The following is a 24,533-nucleotide window of genomic DNA, read 5'->3' as shown; positions in this document are numbered from 1 at the left end:
TGTGCGAGGGCATAAAAGCCAGATTGATAGCAAAGTGTTTTTTTTTAGCCACCTGAAACCTAAAAAATCAGAGCAAGTGGTGTAGGATGATTACAAGTTATCGCCACTTGTCGCAAACAGAGGGACAGAATTCTTGAACTGAGACACCTTGGTTTATCACTCCGGTAGATCGCTACGCACATGGGCCGAGATGTCAGCACTGTTCAACGTTGCGTGTCCCAGAGGTTTTGAGAACAACAACGAACCGGAATGACCAAATGGTGCGCGGAGGCGAACCTCTGCACAGACGGATCGTCTGATTGGAAGAATGGCGCGTAGTGATCCATTCTGTACTGCAAGTGAAATCGGACTTCACATCCCAAGCCTTGTCCGGCAACTAGTGTCGACACAAACTATCAAAAGGTGTTTGCATGACATTGGGCTATGAGCCAGATGTCCAGCTACAGGTGTTCCATTGACCACACACCTCCACTCTCAAAGGCTACCATGGTTCACAGCAAGACGGGAATGGAGGTCTATCCTCTTCAGTGATGAATCCCACTTTTGTCTCGGACGCAATAATAGCCGGAGATTGGTCTGGAGACTACGTGGGCAACGCCATTGAGGTCTTCTCCCCTAAACGTGCTACTATGGCCTGCAGCGTCTCCAGACTTGTGTACCATCATTCACATCTGGGACGTCTTTGGTCGGCAATTTCAAAGGGAGTTGCCAGCAGTCAATTTTGATAATTTGCGTGCCCAATTGCATTCAGCGTGGCATAACATTCCTCAGACAACCATTAACGCCTTAACGAACCTTGACGTAAGTGCATGTCAAGGTGCAGGGGGAGAAGTAAGGAGCACGCTCATGCGCTTAGCGCTTTCCATACGCTGCGGGTGTCAGTTGTGTATTAAAGCTAACACCCCTCACTAACGGCCAGGAACAGCGATTGCGCTGTTCCTAGCCGGTTAACCCCTCAAATGCTGCGGTCAATTGCGACCGCAGCGTCTGAGGCGTTAGAGAAAGGGGGATGGCCCCCTCTGACAGATCATCGGCACCCCCACAACGATGATGGTTGTCATAGCAGCCCAGGGGCCTAATGAAGGCCCCCAGGGCTGCCTTCACTCTGCCTCTATTAAGCCCTGCCTGTAACCCAGGGCTTAACAGAACCCGGTAAAAATTACTATACACTGCAATACATTAGTATTGCAGTGCATTGTACCAGCAATCTAATGATCGCTGGTTCAAGTCCCCTAGGGGGACTAATAGATTGTGTAAATAAAAGTTAAATACGTTTTTAGTAGTAAATTATTATTTTTTTAAAAAACCTTTTCTCATTTTTCTTCTGAAGTAATGTAAAAAATAAACACATTGGTATCGCTGCATCCGTAAAAGTCTGAACTATTACAATATAGCATTATTTAATGCACAGTGAGCGCCGTAAAAAGAAAAAATTAAAAATGCCAGAATGGCTGTTTTTTGGTCAACTTAGAGGTGAAGAAAAAATTTAATAAAAAGTGATCAAGAAGCCGTATATGCTAAAAAATGGTACCAATAAAAACCAAGCCCATACACCGTTCAATCGACAAAGATTAAAAAATTATGGCTTTCAGAATATGGAAAAAAATATATATATTTTTCTAATAAATAGTTATTGCTTTGTAGAAGATTGAAAAAACCTATATAAATCTGGTATCACGATAATCCTATTGACCAGCAGAATAAAGTAAATTTGTCGTTTTTACCGCACGGCGAAATACGTAAAAATGAAACCCACAAGAAAATGGAGGAATCACAGTTTTTTCCAATTCCAGCCCACATTTTTTCAGTTTCCCAGTACATTATATGGTACTTCAAATGGTGTTAATAGAAGCTACAAATCCTCCCGCAATTAAACAAGCCTTCGCACCATTCCATTGACAGAAAAGTTCTGGCTCATAGAAGGCGGAGAGTGTAAAATGAAAAAAAAAAAAAAAATGGCTTGGACTGTAAGGGGTTAATAACCTCATTGATAGATTGCCAAGGTACGTAAGAGCTATATTTCTGCACGTGGCGCTCATTCTCTATATATACTGAATAAAACAAGCTGTTTGGAATATTTCGAGTTCCAGTTTTTTTTTATCATTTGCATATCATTAACATGTCTATCGATTTCCACAATTCCAAGACTTTTTTTCTTCTTGGTGTTACATTTCGATGTTGAGGAGTGTATTCTACATTATTTCCTCCTCCAGTATCACAAGGCAATGCAGCTGTGCATCCTCTCACAGAAATAACTGTAGGACTAGCCGTACAATGTATATGTATTCTCTCTCTATATTAATATTTTTATAATATTTTAACATTTTCTAGCCATCGCAATTTGAGCAGAGTGTTACTCTGGCTCTGCAGTCACTGAAAGGTGTTATAGAATGTAAGCCTGCTGAAGCAAGTGTAAGTATACCGAGGCTCATACTTGTGCTTTAATGTGCATGCATTATTGTTTTCTTAGTTCCTAATGGACAAGTCAAAAGATACGGAGTCTTGTACAACGGCGCCCGACAGAGCCATTCCGTTATGGTTTTACCAGACAAAATAGCGCAGCATGCTGCGTTATTTTGTTCGCCATTTTTTACTGGATCTGCAACGTGGCTCCTAATGGAGCATCCGACACAGATGTGAACGATACCTTAGACAGCTGTTGGCTAAACACTCATTTGACTGACCTCTATCTCCCCCGACCTGCCAATAAACATGTTTATTTCAATGGGGCAAGAAGAATATTTTTTTTTCCTGGACATCTTCATCTTGTAATCCTGCCCTCTTATAATAATGAGATGCTGACGCTGCCCCTAATATACACAGCAGAAGATGTAAAGCGACCTCTACAGAACATATAGTGTCAGCCTGTTGTGATACTCGGGGGCCAGTGTGAAAACTGCAAGACTTCAGAATTTCCTTTTAAAGGCTATATACACCTTTAAAAATGTTGTTGTTTTTTAAAAAAAAAAAGTTTTATCTTTTTTGTCTAGTAGTCTACAATAACCAGGAGTTAATATTGTGATCGGCCAATTAACAGCTGATTGGACGTTAAAAAAATAAGTGTTCCCTTTCTCGAGACATTCTGGTGATTTGTGACTGAGCATGGCCACAGATAGTTGTAGAGCTGGTTGTGCGTACACAGTGGGAATTAGGAAGACGTATGAAAGAGGGATCCCAGACTTCCTGTAATGTAACTTACTCTCGTATCTTACTGTCATGTCAGAGGATGCTAAAATGAGAGAACCCCTTCTATACATTCAGTTTAAAGAGACGGTTCACCTTCTAACGCTACTTTACATTTTTCATTATTTAATGAAAAGTTATGCGACCTTTTAAAGTACTTTGAATTTCAACACTTTTAAGATCTTGGTTTGCTGTCCGTAATTTAGAAACATTCTTGTTCACATCCAATGGATCTTGTCCAAGTAACACAAGTGCGTGGCTCATTACAAAAGCTCTGATACACTGTAATGAGCAGTGCACCTTTATTTCAGTTGGATATGATCAGGACAGGTTTTCAGCTACTAGATTGTAAATAATATTTTTCTTTCACTGAAAAATTCTTTCAAAGAACTGATGTCCAAAATATATTGGAAAGTTGCATAAATTGTATTAACATAAAACCGGAAAGCCACAGAAGGCCTCGTTCACATCTGCGTTGGAAGCTCAGGGGCCTCCGTCGCAGATCTGGCCGAGATTACCGGAGAGAATAGCGCAGCATGCTGCCCTATTATCTCCAGTGAAATCACGGACATGCCGACGGATCCCATTAAAGTAAATGGGTTCTGTCGGCCGCTGGCGGTGTCCGTTATGCAACGGTAGCGTTGCTTACGTTATTCCCTTGTTCTGCTCCTCTGACTGAGCAGAACAACGGAACACACTGACGCAGGTGTGAACATAGCCTTAAATTATTTTGCAAATATATTGCCTTTGGAACATAGTTTGTATGGTTTAAAAATGTCCTTCAAGTGACTGTATGGGGTTAAATGCCATGGGGAATTGGTATTTTTGGGTGACGTTCCCATGTTATGCATTTTTTTTAAATAAAAATGTGTCAATTCATTTCTTATGTGCTATCTTATTGTATACAGTTTACTTTGTTGTTGTCTTTTCTAAAAAAAAAAATTTATTTTTTTTTTCTTTCCAAATACAGATTTTTCAGCAGCAGAAAGCACAGGACAACGTGTGCGCACTTTGCATTAACATAATCCAGGTCTGTAGTAATTATTTCAGTGTTAGGAAAACCCATTTTTTACATTAATTCACTGCGCGAGTTGTTCGCTAATATGACACTATCAATACAACAAATTTTACCAAAGTAACAACAGATTTGCTTGAATCAGCAATACAAATTTTTTTTTTTTTCTCAAATAAATCTACCTTCAAGTTCTTTAGGAGGATTTTTTATATATATATATTTTTTTTAATCTTTTGCAACAATAATTACTGCATATATTTAACTCTTTTTAAGTCTATTCTTTAAGTTGGTCCCATCCGGGTTTCAAACTCAGGTCCTGATGTATGGGAGACAGAAACACTAAGGGTCAGTTCACACTGAGTTTTTTTTACATGTTCTTTGAAGCGGAAACCGCGTCGGAAAACACGCCAAAAACCGGCCGAAAATGCCTCCCATTGATTTCAATGGGAGGCGGAGGCGTTTTTTTCCCACGAGCGGGAAAAAGAAGCGAGATGCCCTGTCTTCGGGCGTTTACGTCTCTGATCTCACATTGACATCAATGGGAGGCAGAGAAAGCGTATTTCGCTGCGTTTTTGCCCATCGGAGCTCAACGGCCGTGAGTGAAAAACAACGCGGCAAATGGCGTGCACATACCCTATCCGTGAACCTGGACGGCACTGTTATCTAGGAGAGACTTTCTCTGCCTAAAAACCTCAAAGAATCTTATTCAAAGGCATAATGTGCTTGTTTATACAGATATATTTCTATATGCCAGTATATAGTAGGCAGAAAAACGGGTGAAAAATAAGTTATATGGTTTGTTTGTTTTTTGTGAAGTTTTTAAAAAATTGCAGCGCAAAAACTATGACAAGAAACAGATATTTTCCAAACACTTTCTTAAATAACATCACAAAATGTAAATAACATATGTTACCATAGCAATACAATGAACACCTTATTAATGGCACAACTGCTTTTTTTCTGAATTTAACTCGTAATAAGACTTAATATAATTTTATCGCTTACTTATGTGTAAGGTAAAATGGCGCCTAAAAAAAATACAGCTTTTCTTACAACAAACAAAACCTCATATAGCGATGCGGAAATAAAAACGTGGCAAAGTTAAAAACAATCTGGCTAGCTATTAAAATATAACATTATTTATCCCACACCGTGAACGCCGTAAAAAAAAAAAAAATTGCTGTTTTTTGGTCACCTTTTTCCCAAATAAAATAGAATAAGAAGTGATCGAATAGTTGTATGTACTCCAAAATGGTGCCAGTAAAAACTACAGTGCGCTCCGAAAATAATAGTTCCTCATACCGCTTTATCGACAAAAACATAAAAAAGGTATGGCGCTCATATCGCGACACAAAACATATATTTTTATTTTTTTTTACAAATAGTTTCTTCTTTGTAAAAGTAGTACATTATAGAAAAATATATATACATTTTATATCGCCGTAATCGAATTGACTCGCAGAATAAAGTCAACATTTTGTTTTTGCCACACGGTTAATGACCTAAAAACGAAAACAAAAAAAAACATGAAGTAATCACAGTTGTTTTTTTTTTTCAATTGTACCCTACAGCAAATTTTTTTTTGCCATTCTCCAGTAAATTATATGGTCCATAAAAAGGTGCCATTAAAACTATCATCAAGCAAAAAACAAGCCCTCATATTGTTATGTCAACAGAAAAATATACAAGTAATGGCTTTTGGAAGGCAAGGAGGAAAAAACTAAGATGAAAAACAAAAATAATCGCTGCGACGGCAAGGGGTTAAACAATAGTGGGGGAGGTTTGGCTAAAGGGTCCTTGCAGAGCAGATACTGTACAGATTTACTGTATTGTGTGTACATATGTCCGTGTTATCAGATCACTGAGCGTGAGATTACGTCAGAGTCTGTATATAAGGTCTGACTGTTCAGTGAGCGGTTACTATTCTGTACACACGGCACAGTACATGCTCCTTCTACACAGCTGCCCTGCCAGGATCTATGACAAACAGCTAAGGTTCTCCTGCTACCCTTGATCTAGCAAAAATAAGCGTCTAATAGTACGAAAAATACAGTAATCTGGAATAATAACGCAGGTTACATGTATATGTGCTTCATCATTATTGATAAAACCTGTTATCTTATACTACACTTCTTTGTTTTTTTATAACCAGACTTTCATATCAACCCTTGAGTACCTGAGTAACAAACCTGATGGAGATGTGGATACAATGCAGTATGTAACGAATTATTGTAACTTTATTTTCTGCTAATAAAGCGACACATTTATACATGAATACACTCTGCATTTTATATATATATATATATATATATATATATATATATATATATATATATGTATATGTGGCGTAACAACCGCCATAGCAGTTGCTATGGGGCCCGGGGCATGGCGGCATTGCGTCGCTACCGCCATAGCGGCTGCTAGTGGTGCCACCAGGCACAGGGGGGCATGCTTGGTGCTTCTAGCAGCTGCTGTAGCGGTAGCGAGACCACATCCATAGTATCTGTGTCCTTAGGATACTATTGAACACTATGGCAGAGCAGGGTGATATCTCCCTGCTCTGCCATTTACTAGGCAACAAGCTGTTTGGCCTGCAGCCTATCAGGTGCAGGGACGTGATCATTGCGCAGGCCGGCTTGATGACGTCACTGGGTCAAGTCGGCCTACGCGAAAATCCCATCGGCGTTGTGGAGCAGCTCCATTCGTCACGGGGCCTAGGTGAGTATAATTTTTTTTGTTTTATTTGTTTGGCGGGCTGTATGACTAGGGGGAGGTGGGGGGCTGTATGACAAGGGGGAGGTGGGGGGGCTGTATGACAAGAGGGAGGTGGGGGGGGCTGTATGGCAGGGGGATGGGGGGGCTGTATGGCAGGGGGATGGGGGGGCTGTATGGCACGGTCTACAACTGAGAGGTGGGGGCTGTATGGCACGATCTACAAAGGGCCTAGGTGAGTATAATTTTTTTTGTTGTTTGGCAAGGAGGGGTGGGGGGCTGTATGGCACTATCTCCAAGTAGGAGGTGGGGGGCACTATTTACAAGGGGAAGGTGGGGGGCTGTACGTCAGAATCTACAGAAGGACTGTATAGTACATTCAACAGGGGGGCAGTGTGTGTATGTATGTATGTATATATATATATATATATACTAGAAAGTTTGATCAGTACATTGCAGCAAAATAAATAAAACGTGTACACAAGTGCAAGTAAACCCGTGACTGGAGAATAATACACAAGAAAATGGCGACAGCACCCTGTGAACACCAATGCCACCTAAAACACTATATGTAAATAAATATGCATTACTACTGAAATTGTGTGAGCCCACCTGCCACGACAAGGCAACCTCACTTATAAGGCAGCTCGACCGCCACTCCATTCAAGCTCATCCTCACTGCAGGGGGTGTGTGAGGATATGCAATAAATGTTTGATAGATGCAGGTCCCACTGGCTGCCGCATCCAGGTGGTTCATGGTTGCACAACAGGACGGGATGTGTAGATATATGCGGTTTCCAAAATTCCTATTCACTTCCCGTCTTGTTGTGCACCTGTCTGTCTGGATGTCACACAAGCAGGAGATAAATGCCAGGAGCATGGTCATGTGACTGCACTTAAGACTGGCTTACAGAGACAAATCAGCTACAGACAGCATATTAGTAAGATACTTATTTCACTGCAGTTAAACTATTTGCACACGCTTTTTAAAGACCGGAAAGTGTGTAAAACACTTTTAATTCTTCTACTATTCTTTACTACTTAATACTATACTAATTTCTCAACAAACTAAACTAAACAAAAGTAGTAGAGTTTATTTTTTTTCCCACAGAATACCAGATAAAACAGACATTTTATTTTTAAATGCATTCAGCATATTTTAGTGATTAACAATCTCCAACAGCCTACAGGGTTAGAAATTCCTAGAAATCTGAATTATGGTAATGATATAATTATCAGGACTTTTCAGGACTTTTTTGATTTGTAAATAAAGTAATTGTTGATGCTTTTCTTGTATTTCTCACAATTTATTTTTTTATTTCGAAGTGTTTCAGCTGATATTTCATCTCCTGATTTATTCGGAAGTCTTAATGAAGAACCCACAATATCCTCTGTAAGTTTTTGTTGTTTTTTTATTGCGTTAGAGATTTAGATATACTTGTTAACTGAGACTTTGAAATGATATGTTGATAAATACATATCTATAGCAACTCTGGGTGAAGGTGTTGTGAAAATTATTGCAACTAGGGAATAAAGTGGTAGGAGCTTGAAATTATACAGCTAATGTGATTTAATTGGAGATTTTAGTCTATGCTCATTAAAGAAAAGCCTCAATTTTTCATTGGAATGGAAATCTTCCATACAACATTACATTCATATTCGCTCTTAACCGGTGTCAGAAGTTCCCTTTTCCCAATCCCCACCCCCTCCACCTTGGTTATCCATATACAGACTTTTCAGTTCTGCCGGTTTGATATCCTTGTTCTACGGACACAGGTAGGTGTTCCAAGCTCCTATTAATGCTTAGCCAATCTTGCCCCCTCTTCATCATCATAAGGTGTCACGAAAAACAAAAATATTTGTTTGTGTGTCGATTCTGCACGTTGGTATGAACATTGAATCATTATGACCAAAGAAAGTGATTCTGGTCCTCCTGACATATACCGCCGACAGAAGACTCAAGTGTGATGTGTGCAGAGCCTAAAGCCTCATTCAGACGTCTGTAATGCAGTCGCAATGTTTGCCAAAGTATTACGTCCAAATCCTAGCCCTACCGCGGTTGAAATTATATGAACTAACCGCATCATAGATCCGTATAATGATGTTAATTTGGGTCATTAGACTTGCGGCTGCATTACATACTTGCGGCTTCATTACGTACATCTAAATGAGGCCTTAGACAAATTGGTGATTACATTAATTAGCCCCTTACACGATGACCAAATGATTTCAAGTCTTTATATTAAATATTTTTTTCTTCTTTCTTTCTTGCATATTCCTAGGAGAAAAAGCTCTTAATTGTTCTGAGCAATTGCAACTATCTGGAACGACATACCTTACTAAACATTGCCGACCATTTTGAGAAACATGGCTTCCAAGGAATAGAGAACATAACAAAGGTATTTTTTTTATTTTCTCTGTAGATACTGATTGCTTTATTTTGTGTCATTGTCTGCACGTCACCCGTATATAACAAAGTGCGCAAGCGTGATTTTTTCCACTGTCTCAGTTGATGAGGTTATCTAGCCTGTGAGTGCATTACATAAGTGATATATATTTTGAAGTAGTCGGTAGAAAAGATAGTAATACCCAGGATATGCCCAGCAACTAAAACCGCCACTTACCCCTCTTGTTTTTATAATGATCCAAGTGTAGATGTTAAGGAGCGTTAAACGGAGAAATGAATGAAAACATTTTTGCATACGTCACAGCCATTTGTCAGAGATATACATCGGGAGATTCTACTGGCGTATACCTCTGACTGAAAGCAAAAAAAGAGATGTGAACAGAGCCTTATTCTACATAGAGAAAACTTAAAAAAACTAAGTGTACTTAGGTATCCTGTATGGTTTCATTTGGTAGGTACTTACAGTCCATTTAGCTACTATATTTTGAAAAAAAAAAAAAAAAAAAAGTCCTTCACTTTCACACTTAAAGGCTATGTAAACATTTGAAAGGAATATTTTTTTTTTTAATAAAAAGGTCAATCAGTGTGTTTTGTGCAAATTTCTAATTAGTTTTTATTAAAAATTATTTTAACTTTTTGAGATACAGCTGCTTTGTATTCTGTGTACAGAGCAGCTGTATCTTGCACTGTAGCCTGTATCCGTTAGGTCTGCGGGACTGACTGCTTTAGTGTCAGCGGCAGACACGCAGGTTCGAGCTGTTAACGATCACATCTAATTTCACAACAGAGACACCCAGGACCTGCTGACACTGAACCCATCAGTCCTGCAGACCTGACAGATTCAGGTCTTGGCATACGATACAGCTGCTCTGTATACAGAATACGAAGCAGCTGTATCTCAAAAAGTAAAAATAATTTTTAATAAAAAATAATTATAAAGTTGCACAAAACACACTGATTGACCTTTTTATTATAAAAATTCCTTTCAAAGGTTTACATAGCCGGGGTTATCCAGACAACATAAACATACTCTAAAACAGTTAGTCACTACATATACATACTGTTCTCAATATACTTGCTATAGCGGTTTTGGATAATAACGCTAGTCGCTATAGCAGTCACGTGATCCGTTTATTCTGTAGTTTTCTTGATGACGTGCCGACGCTGCTACACGTGACCTTGAAGTTATTCAACATGTGACTGCAAGGGACTGGCGCTGTTGACATAAGTTTACTAACCCAGCCCCCTGCATCAATAGCATTGCGCCTGCGCAGGGTTTAATTGCTTAGTAGAAGCGAGGTGGAAGACTCTGATGTGGGAAACTGTAGGCAGACTAGGGGCGGAACAATACTGGAGGACGGGCAGAGGGATTTGGTGGGCGGCGATAACTCTGCAGAGAGGACAGCAATGTATTATGGAACATGTAGGAAAACATCGCAAGAACAGCGTGCAGTCCCGCCTAGTACCAGGAAGTCTTACAGCGATATGGATCTAATGGTAGGAACATATTGATTGATTTAGTTTTTTTACGCTGAAAATAATTTAATTACATTGTAGGTCAATGGTTATAGGTGCTTGGTGTATTCTTTTTTTTTTTTTACCTGCCGTCAGATAAACCCTTTAACTACAGGTAAGGTTTTCTAATAACAAGGTCTTTAACAGATCATGCTCAGTACTCATCTACTTCCTGCTATCAGATTTCTACTGATCGCACATAAATATTCCATGTCAGCAGCTTACCCTTAAGATCTTTATCATAAAAGAAAAATAATCAATAAAATCTGTCACTTTGGTTCTCCTTTATAAGTTATATATGGTTTTGTTTTTTTTCAAAGAATGAAAATGTCAGAGTAGGCGACTTTCATTTTATTTTTTTGTTACGTGTTATCTTTGATTGACCTATCAAGACTTTGATCAAAGCTATAATATTTTTCCATAGATGTGTGTTATTTGTGTATCCTGTTCATATCTGTTAAAAGCATATTTTAGGGTATGTTCCCACAGTGCAGATTTTGCATGCATTTTTTAAGCCAAAACCAGAATTGGATCTAGGAGAGCAGACCGAAAAACCTTCCTTTATATATTTGTTCTGTTTATATTCCTTTCCTGGTTTTGGCTCAAAAAATACATGCAAAAGCTGCTGCAAATCTGCACTGTGGGAACAAGGCCTAAGTATGAAATTGTTGAATTTCTTTTGCAATAAATGTTATTCAAACTTAACAAAAAATAATAGTTTGCTGAAATTCTAATAATTTATAAAATGTTATGTTTATGGGTCATTTTTAATTTTTAAGGCCATATTGCAACTTTTTCAAATTGTTTTTATTTCTTTTTTTTAAATCGATTTTATTAATAGTCTACTGTACTTTTCTATACAGTGACTTGCATTAAAGGGAATCTGTCAAACCGCTAATACTGCTAGATAGCTACGGTGTAACGCAGTATAAACATGAATTAGCTGTATCATTCGCTAAGACCTGAATCCGTCAGGTTTGCGGGACTGACGGGTTCAGTGTCAGCGGGTCCTGCGTTTTCCACCTGTAATCGATCACAAGTTATGAACTTAGATGTGATCGGTAACAGCTCGATCCTGCAGGACCCGCTGACACTGAACTCATCAGTCCCGCTGGCCTGACGAATTCAGGTCTTAGCGAAAGATACAGCTGCTCTGTATACAGGATACAAAGCAGCTGTATCTGAAAAAGTAAAAAATAATTTTTAATAAAAAGTATTTTGAAAGTTGCATAAAACACACTAATGGACATTTTTATATATAAAAAAAATGAAATAAGTCAAAGGTGTTCATAACCTTTAAGATAACCTGAGGATAGGCTGGTAGCAGGAACAGCAAAGTATAAGGTGGTGAGGTGCAGCAGGGATACAGTGAGGGTACTGGTTTATGTGTGTGTTGGGGGCACAAACAAATGCTAAAAAGACCACCATTTTAGCTCACCTGGGGCTCTGAGGAACAGCACATATAGTCACTCACTCATCTAGCCTTTAAAATGCGTAAATAATTAGCCCTGCCTCCCACAAATAGCCAGCCTGCCCTCTCCAACCCTACCCACCAGTCTCCGTTTACATTCTCCAGCATATGGGAAAAAAGTGACAAGCGACCTTGCAACAATCACAAACAATGCAGCCATGATGGATTAACTGCGATGGTCAGAAATTCGCATGCGCCTTTTTAAAATTTTGAACATTGAGGTCACAATGCGGTAATCCTGCAATTTTACCGTTACTCGTGGGCAAAGCTATGTCATAGTGAAGCCCAAGCCTAAAGTGCAGAAGTAACATCTTTACTGCAATCAGATGACTGCCGCAGGCCTGGCTTCGCTAACCCCACATCCACCATAGATCAGCTCTTAGCACTGATAGAAGCTGCATGTGAACAATCAGTTCCCCTGCAGGGACCATGTCATTTCTGGACCTGTCGAGTACGCTAATCCCTATCCCTTTTCTGAATGCCCTCCTGCTATTGGCTGACAGCATATGACCTCATAAGCTGCCAGCCAATAGAAGACTAACAGATGCAGTACTGGCATGCCGTGCCAGTACTGCGGAGCATTACGTCAGGCAGCCACAGGAGGAGATGGGAGGATACAGCATTGTTGCGTCCTGTACACGGTCTCCTCTCTCCACACTGAAACGGATGGAATGGCGGACAGCGTCAGCGCAGGGGTGCAACACTGGTAAATGAGACTCCATTTTACATACAGGTGACGATGCGGCGGGGCGGAGCTTCCTCCTGTAGCTCAGCTTGCAAGTGCCAGTATGAAATCGATTAAACGATTCTGTCTAAAAACAGACTCGTGACTGTCCTCCAGAGCGAATTAATCGTATTAATTCGATTAATCGCCCAGCCCTAGTTTTTCATGATTTACTACTTTCGAACTAAAATGTTTTGGTTTTGCATTCCAAGAGCCATAACTTTTTGTATTTTTTTTCGTCGATTTAGCAAAATGAGGGCTTGTTTCTTTCGGGACGAGATGTCGTTTTCATTATTACCATTTTCAGATACATGGGACTTATTGTTTAACTTTTATTACTGTTTTCTTTATAGGGGAATGGGAAAAAATTGCAATTCCGCTGTTGCTTTTTAAGTTTTTGTTTTACGATGTTCATCTTGCAGTTTAAATAACATGTTAACTTTATTGTTTGGGTCATTACAATCGCAGAGATACCATATGTGTATTACCACTTTTAATGGAAAAACAATGTTTTGTGCCCCCCCCCCCATGCCCTTCGTATCAAAGCATTATTGCCGGTCAGTGTAAAACTGACAGCCAATATATTAGCCCATGCCTCTGGAACGGCCTAATAGGCATGTAGCCATGGCAGGCCGTGATCACATGTGTGGGCCACGAAGGGTGACAGAGGGAGGCTCCTCCTCTGTAAACCACTTAAGATGCTGCAGTCGCAATTGACCTAAGGGGTTAAACGGTTGCGATCGAAGGAATCTTTAATCGCGACAGTTCGAGTAGGAGCCCTGCTGTCATGAGACAGCTGAGCACCCATTTCAGCCCACACAGTACACTTGTGCAGGAACAGGACGCTGGGAAAAGACGGCGGCCTAGCCTAAGGGTCCTTTTACACGGGCCGACGAGAGCCGTGTAAACTAGCGTTGATCGGCGCTCGTTTGCTCCTTTCATTACTACGATGGCTCGTCCCTATACATTTCTATCATGTCGGCAGCACGTCTCCCAGTTTACACAGGGAGACGTGCTGCCGACACAGATAATATTTTAGGCTGCATAAACCATACAAGCAGCCGATGAACGAGCGTTTGCTCGTTCATTGGCTGATCATTGCCCTGTTTACACAGAGCAATGATCGGGAACGAGTGTTCTGTGAATACTCGTTTGCCCAATATTTGGCCTATGTAAAAGAGCCATTGGTGACCGCTGTGAAAAGGCGTATTGGTGGTCACGAACGGGTTAACTCGTATGTACTATTTTTTATTGTTTTTTTTTTTCTTTAATGCACTTTAATCCTTTCATGACCAATGGTGTTTTGGGCCCCGAAGCCAAAAGCAAGATTTACAATGCTGCATTCTAAATAGGAGTATTTCTTTTTTATTTCTTAGTTTACCCGGAAATTCTTTTTTTTTTTTTCATTTGTTTGAGCTCTGTGTTCCGGGGTTTTTAGTGACCGGGAACTCAGCATTTCAGTTCTCAGTCACAGCAAAGGATTGGGCTATCCAGTGGCAAAACTTCTGTTGTAGCAGCCATAGCTGCTGCTACGGGGCCTGCGGCATTAGCGCGTCTGTGCTGTCTGCCGTTACGAGCCCCCCCCCCCTTGCCCTGCTAGCGACTCCACATCCAATAGTATCTGCGTCCTCCATTTATCCACAGAGTTGTGAACAGGTGGGCAGTTCTTCTTTTACTTATGTTAATCTAAACCCACTAAGGTTCCACACTATGAAGCGCCATCTTTTTCTCTTTTAATCCGCAGTATCCTAGGGACAGGCCATCAATTTTGAAATCCTGGATAACCCCCTATGAGTAACTTTGTAATTTTATACTAAAAATATCCATGTAGTTGTTCTGCTGCAATCTGACTGCAGAATACAGCAGAAGTGAATTCAGACTAAAATGATTACTAAAGCTGATCGGACATTCAGCTTCCGGCCATATTCCATTTAAAAAGGGGTTGTCTTCATGAGACATATATTTATCAAATGAGTTGCAAAATTACTAGAAAATATAGTCAAGACACTGACAAGGTTTGAAATAATGATTTTTATTTAAAATAATAATTTTCTCCTTCAAACTTTGCTTTCGTAAAAGAATGCTCCATTTGCAGCAATTACAGCATTGCAGACCTTTGGCATTCTAGCTGTTAATTTGCTGAGGTAATCGGGAGAAATTTCACCCCATGCTTCCAGAAGCCCCTCCCACAAGTTGGATTGGCTTGATGGGCACTTCTTGCGGACCATACGGTCAAGCTGCTCCCACAACAGCTCTATGGGGTTGAGATCTGGTGACTGCGCTGGCCACTCCATTACAGATAGAATACCAGCTGCCTGCTTCTTCCCTAAATAGTTCTTGCATAATTCGGAGGTGTGCTTTGGGTCATTGTCCTGTTGTAGGATGAAATTGGCTCCAATCAAGCGCTGTCCATATGGCATGGCGTTGCAAAATGGAGTGATAGCCTTCCTTATTCAAAATCCCTTTTACTTTGTACAAATCTCCCACTTTACCAGCACCAAAGCAACCCCAGACCATCACATTACCTCCACCATGCTTGACAGATGGCGTCAGGCACTCTTCCAGCATCTTTTCAGTTGTTCTGCGTCTCACGAATGTTCTTCTGTTTGATCCAAATACCTCAAACTTCGATTCGTCTGTCCATAACACTTTTTTTCCAATCTTCCTCTGTCCAATGTCTGTGTGCTTTTGCCCATATTAATCTTTTCCTTTTATTAGCCAGTCTCAGATATGGCTTTTTCTTTGCCACCCTGCCTTGAAGGCCAGCATCCCGGAGTCGCCTCTTCACTGTAGACGTTGACACTGGCGTTTTGCGGGTACTATTTAATGAAGCTGCCAGTTGAGGACCTGTGAGGCGTCTATTTCTCAAACTAGAGACTCTAATGTACTTGTCTTGTTGCTCAGTTGTGCAGCGGGGTCTCTCACTTCTCTTTCTACTCTGGTTAGAGCCTGTGTGTGCTGTCCTCAGAAGGGAGTAGTACACACCGTTGTAGGAAATCTTCAGTTTCTTGGCAATTTCTCGCATGGCATAGCCTTCATTTCTAAGAACAAGAATAGACTGTCGAGTTTCAAAATGGCTAGAAAAAGAGAGCTTTCATGTGAGAGTTTAATCGAACCCACAAATGTAATGCTCCAGATTCTCAACTAGCTCAAAGGAAGGTCAGTTTTATAGCTCCTCTAAACAGCAAAACTGTTTACAGCGGTGCTAACATAATTGCACAAGTGTTTTCTAATCATCCATTAGCCTTCTAACACAGTTAGCAAGCACAATGTACCATTAGAACACTGGAGTGATGGTTGCTGGAAATGGGCCTCTATACACCTATGTAGATATTGCATTAAAAACCAGACGTTTGCAGCTAGAATAGTCATTTAGCACATTAACAATGTATAGAGTGTATTTCTGATTAATTTAATGTTCTCTTCATTGAAAAAAACTGTGCTTTTCTTTCAAAAATAAGGAAATTTCTAAGTGACCCTAAACTTTTGAACGGTAGTGTAAGTTTGAAAATCACAGAATTAGATTCAGCATATACAATAACAGGTAAAACTGTAGGCAGTAGCGTATACCATTTACAGCATATAGATAAGACAATCTTTAGAAAAAAGACAATATAATATTAGACAAAAAATAAAAAAAAGTCCATACAGAAACTGTAACATTCACATTGTAGACATTTAACTGTGTATATGTATTCAAGATAAAAGGGAATTTACTGCATGGACTTTTCTCCTTGCGTGTGTTTTACAACCTTTGTATATCAGTTTTTGCATTTTAGCAAAGTATTTTCCCAGTACAAATGGGCAAAAAATGTTTTATATATATATATATATATATATATATATATATATAATATAAAAAAAAAGTTTTGATCCACATATATGTATGAGCCATGTACTAGTGTTGTCTTCATGTATTTCCTTTCTGCTCTTAGTGGAACTATAAGGAAGACCAGCCATTAATTGTTGTTCTCATTCTTTAGGCCAGCACGGAGTCTCTGAAGGAACTCGACCAAAGTTTATTTGAAAAATTTATCGAGATTAAAGCCGACCCCATAGTTGGATCTTTGGAGCCTGGCATTTATGCTGGGTATTTTGATTGGAAAGACTGCCTTACGCCCACAGGTAATCCACAGATGTGTTTTGACATATTATTATTGCATAAGATGTGCAAGTTACAATGTACTTTTTACACAATTGTTTTCTTACATTTGTTATGACAACAGGGTCACGGGGGTCATACTCCGGTAGGGAATTGGGGCAATTGCCCAAAGTTCTTGATTCCTAGGCGTTCCCAGAGGACTAAATTCCTAGTAGGATCCTGACAAAGGAAAATAATTTCATTCCACTGTCAGAAACTATCGTTTGTCTGACCTGACATTTAAACTGAGCGCTCTGCCAACCATAGAGAAAAATGTGCAGTTGTTAAATTCGCTGGTCTCTTTAACCTGCCTGGCATTGCTCTATTTCAGATGTCAATGCAGGGCAGGAAACGTCAGCTGAACTCTTAGGCTATGTTCACACGGAGTATTTTGGGGGAGGAATATCTGCCTCAAAGCTCCAAACGGAATTTTGAGGCAGATATTCCTCCCCCAAAATACTCCGTGTGAATAGCAATGATCGCGCCGTTTTTCGCCCGCGGCCATTGAGCGCCGCGGGCAGAAAACACGCTTTCTCCTGCCTCCCATTGAAGTCAATGGGAGGTCGGAGGCGGAAGCGCCCGAAGATAGGGCATGTCGCTTCTTTTCCCCGCGAGGCAGTTTTACTGCTCGCGGGAAAAAGACGCCGACGCCTCCCATTGAAATCAATGGGAGGCGTTCTCGGGCCGTTTATGCCGAGTTTTGCGACGCGGTTTCCGCGTCAAAAAACTCGGCAAAAGACCCCGTGTGAACATAGCCTTATTTAGACTGACTGACCTTGTTCAATTTTTCTGCCACAGGAATGGCAGCATAATGCGGATATTACGGGAGTTTTTTTAGGTATTGTAAGGTGGTATTCGGGATTAGACCACACTTTGGCATATGACCCTGTTAAACTTGTATGGGTTTCGAAGTATAACTCCTGTTATGCAAATACAATGCCTTGCGAAATTATGCACCCCCTTGGTGTTTTTCTTATGTTGTTGCTTAACAACCTTGAATTTGGGAGTTTTGTACGGTTTCATTTGCACAACATGCCTACCACTTTGAAGGTTTCAAAATAATTTTTACTGTGACTATACATTTTTAGGGATTTTTCAAACCAGCCTTAAATTGAGTTTATTACATTTTTTTTTAAACTTTTTAAGACACCGCTTTTATGTATCCTGTATACATAAAAGCTGCATCGTTCTGTCAAAGCCGCGGCGTGAGTTCAGCTGAGCTGATGACTGGTCTCTGATCCAGCTAATAATGATCACATCTAAATTCACGAACTTAGATGTGATAGTTATTAGCTGGATCCTGTGTGTCAGATACATGCAGGACCCGGCTTTCACTGGAGCAGTCCATGCAGTTGACCTGGCGGAATCTGCTTTGACGGCAGGATATAGCTTCTATGTGTACAGGATACATACAAGCTGTATCTAAAAAACAAAAAAAATATTATTTTAATGGAATCTGTCACCAGAAATTGGCCTATCAAAGCAGCAGCATCGTAATATAGTGTAGCCTCACATGAATGTAATGTGGTTTTCATTTTTTGGCTGAGTAGTTCTGTTGCAGCGATAATAACATTATTCTTCATATGCAAATAAGCTTTTTGGAGCAACAAGGGCGTCACCGTTGCAATAACTTCTATCCCCAGTCTGTCCCTCCCTTCCTTCTTTAACAGGGCCAGGCAGTGTCGATGCCGTGATCACGCCTGGCCCCACATGTGATGGTACTCGCGCCCGCGGATTCTGAATTGGCGCATGCGCAGTACAGCAATGAAGCTTCACCAGTCAAATGGGCTCTACTGCGCATGCGCCGATTTACGTCACACTACACCCGGGTGTAGTGTGAAGTAATCGGCGCATGCACAGTAGAGCCGAGTCACTCAGTGAAACTTCAGTGGTGTACTGCGCACGTCATGGTTTTGTCACAATTTTCTCCTGCTTCTTTGAATACAAAAGTGAAAAACTGTGTTTCATTGTGCCTGTCACCACTCTTTTCTGGAAAAATGCTCATTGGCAAATCATATAGGAGTCTCAACCTGTGCTATTACTTGGTGTGAAAATTGCCAAAGGCAAGAAATTTTTTTAACCTATTGCCCCCTATTACCAATAAAATATAACCATTACATTGCAATTTTGCAGGGATATGTAAAATTGGTTATAATGATAAAAACTAAGATAATGTGTAGCCTGTAGCAATTCATAGATATTGGAATGAATTGTACTCCGCACCTATTTCTAGGACAACTTTGTAGTTTTGGCATTATTTGATGTAAGTCACACACACTCCAACAACTTATATCCACTGTTGCACAGAGGAGGGTAGAGGGGAGAAGAAGCACCGTCGTGTTTGAAGAATGCATGGTTGTGGAGCAACTGCAATAAGTAACTGTGACTGCAATCACTATAATGGAGGCACTGGTGCATCTAAAATAGTGGAATACAAACATTTGCAGCAGTATTATCCATCTGCCACATGAGCCTGGCCTTTGTTAAGTGGTAGATTACTTTACTGAGGCTCCACAAAAAGTAGGTCCTATACTGAAAAAGTTTGTCCACTTAGGGGGGGGGGGGGGATAGAACTTTCTCTGATTGTTACAGTGTTGCTACATCTACTCTATTGGTGGCCACCCAGACAAGAAGTTAAATGTTGCGAGGCATCATAAACCACTGAACATCTGCATCCTGCACAATAAACTAAAGGTACCCACACGCATGGCGGATTTGTTTCAGATTTTTACACCGCAAATCTGCAGCAAAATCGGCATCTATTACGTGTGGATTTTGCTGCAGATTTTACCCATTCTACATTGAAAAGGGTGAAATCCTCAGTGAACATCCAGATCAGATTGAGCCTGCTGCGGGTTTGAAAAGCATGCTCTGGTTTCGTGACTTACATGCAGAAAATATTTGTGGATGAGATTAGTTTGAATCTCATTTACATGAATGGTACAAATCCAGATGGAAAAGCCGCAGCATTTCCGTCCCATGTGCAAGGACCCTAAAAGTCAGGAGGTAAGAAAGCAAGCAAACAGAATCTATAATAGTGTACATGGGCTCATTGATACTGTAATGTACATAAAATTTATGTTCCACTAGGAATGCTTTTTAGTCCCTGACATGACATAACCAGCCCAAAATTGGGAATCTTAGTTAAAGTCCGGAAAATCAGGCAGTCATTGATCGTTTCTTGCAGCCTTTCTAATAGAAGTGGGAATTGCTGGTTCCTGCTCTGACCACAGAGATCAGAGTTGTAGCAATAAAACAAGAAGAATACGAACGGTTTTAGAAGAAAAACCTGTATATTCTAACTGTAAAGTTAGAGTATTGTAAAGGTTTTACTTTTTAAAGGGTCAGTGACTAAAAATCAGCGATTTCTTTAAAAATAAACTATTATGTATTCGGATACCGATATACAAATACTAGAACTTCTCACAATGGGTCTTGCTTATAAGATATATGGTACAGGTGGAGTGTGATGAATTCACTGTAAAGTGTTAACTAGCCAGTCAGAAGGCTAAGATGTCAGTTGGGTAAAAATAGCAGACACCTCTTGTAGCAAAAAAGTTAAAACTGCCTAATATGATGTGACCATTGTAAGGTGAAAACCACTGGGGAGAAACACCACAGAAATAACGTGTGGTGCTAGAGGTAGATCTTGAGCTACAGGACGCATGTTCATTATAAATATCATCCAGCGCAAAATGTGAATAAAAGTACATTTTTTTTCCCCGTGTCTTTTCTGCTTACGGTGAAACTACTATTATAAATGCCAATGACACCCAACAAGCTATTTGTTTGAAGTGTGACTGTTCTGGCCCACAAAAGTTGCACTTCTCTAGAGTAGAGCAACTTTAAGCTTAAAAAGAATATTCTGGTTAGCTAATCTGAACCTCAAGTTCCTGTGCAGAATGACAAATGTCTATGACTGTGTTACTGTTCTGCAGGTCCTATCATCCAAAATATAGAGGGTCCTTGATGTAACAGTTGCTGTGGTAAACACAAACCGGTACTTTATATTGTACTGATCCTGATTTACAGGGGGTGGGTTCAGAACAAAATATGCAGGGGGTTTCTCAGAGTCCTCGTGCATTACTTCCGGTTTTTGCCTGGCAATTCGGCAACATAATAGGCATGCTGCTGATTTTGATTCCCACTGTGTCTTCAAATATGCATTAAAAAGTCTGCTACATGTGAATGGGATTTTAGAAACCCCATTCACATGCGATGTACTTTATTGAGGTGTGGAGTTTCAGTGCAGAATCTGTTCCGAAAATGATCACAAAATCCACCACGTTAGTGCATGGCCCTATAGTCCAGTGCTGCATTCACAATTCTGCTAGTTGTTGGGGATGTGTCTTTCAACATGCTTGCCAACTGTTTCAAACAACACCTTCGTTGAGTCCACTGCGCTATTGATTGTCAAATAAACGGAACCCTTTCACAACAGTGACAAATGGAAACCATTAGCCAAGTATCCGTCACCATTGAGATCAATGGTGATGCAAACAGAAGCTAAGGTTTCCGTTTGCTTTTCCGTTGAGGGGTTCCCCTGACGGAAAGCTCAGACGGAACCCCTCAACGGAAAGACAACGCTGATGTGAACACAGCCTAACAGAGATATTGACATTTCTGTTTTGTTGTAGGAGTTTTTTGCAAAAGTGACAATAGGAAGTGCAGCCATGTTGATTGTTACCTTTCAATTAGCATCTCCGAATATGATATTAACCTCCGTATTCTGTCAGAATGTTTAAGAAATGACCGTTTTACCATCATTACCTGAGACGCTAATTCAAAGGTGACAACCAACCTGCCTGCACACAGCACATGCAAGACTAGAAAGCTCTATCGTGAAAGTTTTTCTTATAAAATTAAATTGCATATATAAGATATTTTTGGGAGCATCTCCACACAAAATAAGAGCAGCTCTTCCCCTTGAGGGCTGTGCAGGTCAGTGTATTGTATGAGTGTCCATTGTTGCATGAACATTCAATGGATGTTGCATAACGCTTTATTTACCCTGCACCATGCCAGTAATGAAAGTGATCAGATGCCAAGTAACCCTCTAGAGATAATAAAAATAAAATGATTGTCAATAGTGGACAATACCTTTTAAGTAGGTAAAATTAGTGCATTTTAATAGCGCATAAGTGGTTAAATGGTCTATAAAAAAAAAATGTGGTCTATGGATTCTTCATTTTTGATACCTTACCACCTATAGACACATCTGCACCAAGTGGTTTAAAGGTCAATGTATTGTAAACTTGGTTGTTTACTTCTGTTTCTTAAAAATGATGGCTTTTACAATAAATGGAGGACTAGGAAAAGGTGCTCATCATGGTAATGTTTTGGAAAATAAGTGACTTTACCTATCTGCTCTGCACGTCAAAAAGTACCTACTTTATTTATATCGCGCTTTGATTCTAATTTTAGCACAAACACCAATAGGCAATTCGTAAAGCTACTGCTAAAAAACAGGAAATGTGGTTAAATATGTGGGCACGTTCCAAAAATGTTTCCAAAATTGTGCATTAAATATCATGAATTAAACTTCTGTAGCTTCTCTCGATAAGCTTGTGAACATTGCTCTAAAGGGATGTCTGAGCCGTTTTATACCATTAATGTACAGGAGTGCAAGTTCGTTTTGTAAAAGTCCTTTGACCGTGGTCACCACACAGACCACAGCAGCTTAGAAAAATAAGATCTGCTGTCTGATTGGGCACTATTCTCCTTCTATGCACGACCCAATAGCTTTACACTGACAGGCAATAATGCTTTGGTATACTAAATATACCAATGCATTATAGAAGCGATCAAAGGATCGAAATGTGAAGTCTCCTAGTGGGACACATAGGTTAAAGAAAGTTTAAAAAAGTAAGCCTATATGGTATCGCCGAAATTGTAACAACCCGTGTAATAAAGTTAATACGGTTTTTAAATGGCTCGGTCGAGCGACGGGAAAAAACCTCGCAAAAACCAACTTCGAAAATGGTTCTAGTAACAATTCGAGTATGACGCGTCATGCAAAAAATAAGCCTATATACAGCTAGATCAACTGAATAATAGACGTTATGGCTCTCGGAATGCAGTGTCCTAAAAAAAAAAATCCTCTCTTTTTAAATGTGCTATTAATGTGCAAAAGTAGTAAAACAGAAAAAAAATATACACATTTGGTGTCCGCCCCATTAAATAAAGGTAACATATTATTTATGCCCCATGGTGAATAGTGTAAATTTAAAATGCAATGGAATTGCAGGGGGGGTTTCAACCCCCCCCCCCCCCAAAAAAAACCAAGTTGAGTTATTAAGTTTTTTGTGCCCCAAAATGGTGCCTTTAAAAAATACAAAAAAACAAGTCCTCATATACCACTGTCAATGTAAAAAAAAGAAAGGAAAAAGTTATAACTCGCGAACAACAAAATAAAAAAATATCAAAAAAATAAGTGATTTATTTTTATTAGACGAAAGTACTGTAGCACAACATAAAAAAAGTCTAAAGTTGGTATCGCTGTAATCGTAATGACCCACAGAAAAAAGTTAACATCTTATTTATACTGCACGGTGAAAAGAAAAAACAAGTAACAGAATTCCTGTTTTTTGTTTTTTTTGGGGGGGGGGGGTGGAAAAAAAAGTGATAAGTTTTTTTAATATGTACAATACTTAAAACCACAATATTATAACATTGTAATGCTAAAGTTTTTGAAAGCTATGCCAGAAATGTCTAAAGACTAAATGTAACTACTTACAGCTTGTGTGGTACAGGTTTTTTTCTCCCCTTAGATCATTCATGCTTTACAAAGGGTTTATTACTGTAAAAAAGGGACTACAACCTGGCAGTAAGGACGGTGAGCTCAGTAATAACATCTCTTACTACATTCTAAAGGACTATAGACCAGGACTTTTACCGTACATTTCGAAATAATATTACAAAGGGTCTTTGTCATCCGACCTTTCACTATGTGACCATGATTTACTGAAAGTTCATTATGATAAAATGTCCCGTCACGCATGAAATCGTCTTGTGTTCTATCTTACAGTGGCAAACAGTGAATCAATGTTTCACATCTAATTCACGCCACTTCCTAGTCACAACTATGTTGTTTCCTTCTCTTTTATTGAGAAGAGAGGAAGGAGTCACACGCCCGTGGTGTTTGGTCTACTTTTTCTCCATTATCATCTTCCTTTTCTGCTTATTGAATTGGCTATTGGTTATGATTTACTGGAAGGGCAACAGATAAATGGAGCAAGTAGCAAACTTGTTGTTCTTATTATTTCAGGCCTGGGGAAATCCCAGCACTGACACAGACAAGTAGGCGAAGTGCTGATACTGGGATGTGTGGGTGGGGACACTTGACTTAGACGTGATGTCATGATA

The 24,533-nt window shown here is 39.8% G+C and overlaps 1 protein-coding gene across 1 annotated transcript in view; it reads left to right on the top strand.

Moving 5' to 3' along the window:
• The window catches only part of EXOC2 (exocyst complex component 2), a 136,125-nt gene that overhangs the window by 99,595 nt on the left and 11,997 nt on the right, over positions 1-24,533 (top strand). Inside the window, exons 17-22 of the mRNA XM_075826691.1 lie at positions 2,332-2,412; positions 4,154-4,213; positions 6,351-6,412; positions 8,237-8,303; positions 9,193-9,309; positions 17,011-17,152. Coding sequence (XP_075682806.1) covers positions 2,332-2,412; positions 4,154-4,213; positions 6,351-6,412; positions 8,237-8,303; positions 9,193-9,309; positions 17,011-17,152 — 529 coding nt within the window. The remainder of the gene's footprint in view (positions 1-2,331; positions 2,413-4,153; positions 4,214-6,350; positions 6,413-8,236; positions 8,304-9,192; positions 9,310-17,010; positions 17,153-24,533) is intronic.

The sequence above is a fragment of the Rhinoderma darwinii genome, chromosome 5 (genome assembly GCF_050947455.1).
Source record: "Rhinoderma darwinii isolate aRhiDar2 chromosome 5, aRhiDar2.hap1, whole genome shotgun sequence".
Lineage (NCBI taxonomy): Eukaryota > Metazoa > Chordata > Amphibia > Anura > Rhinodermatidae > Rhinoderma > Rhinoderma darwinii.
Note: the sequence above shows the minus strand (reverse complement) of the source record. Positions and strands in the feature narration are given on the sequence as shown.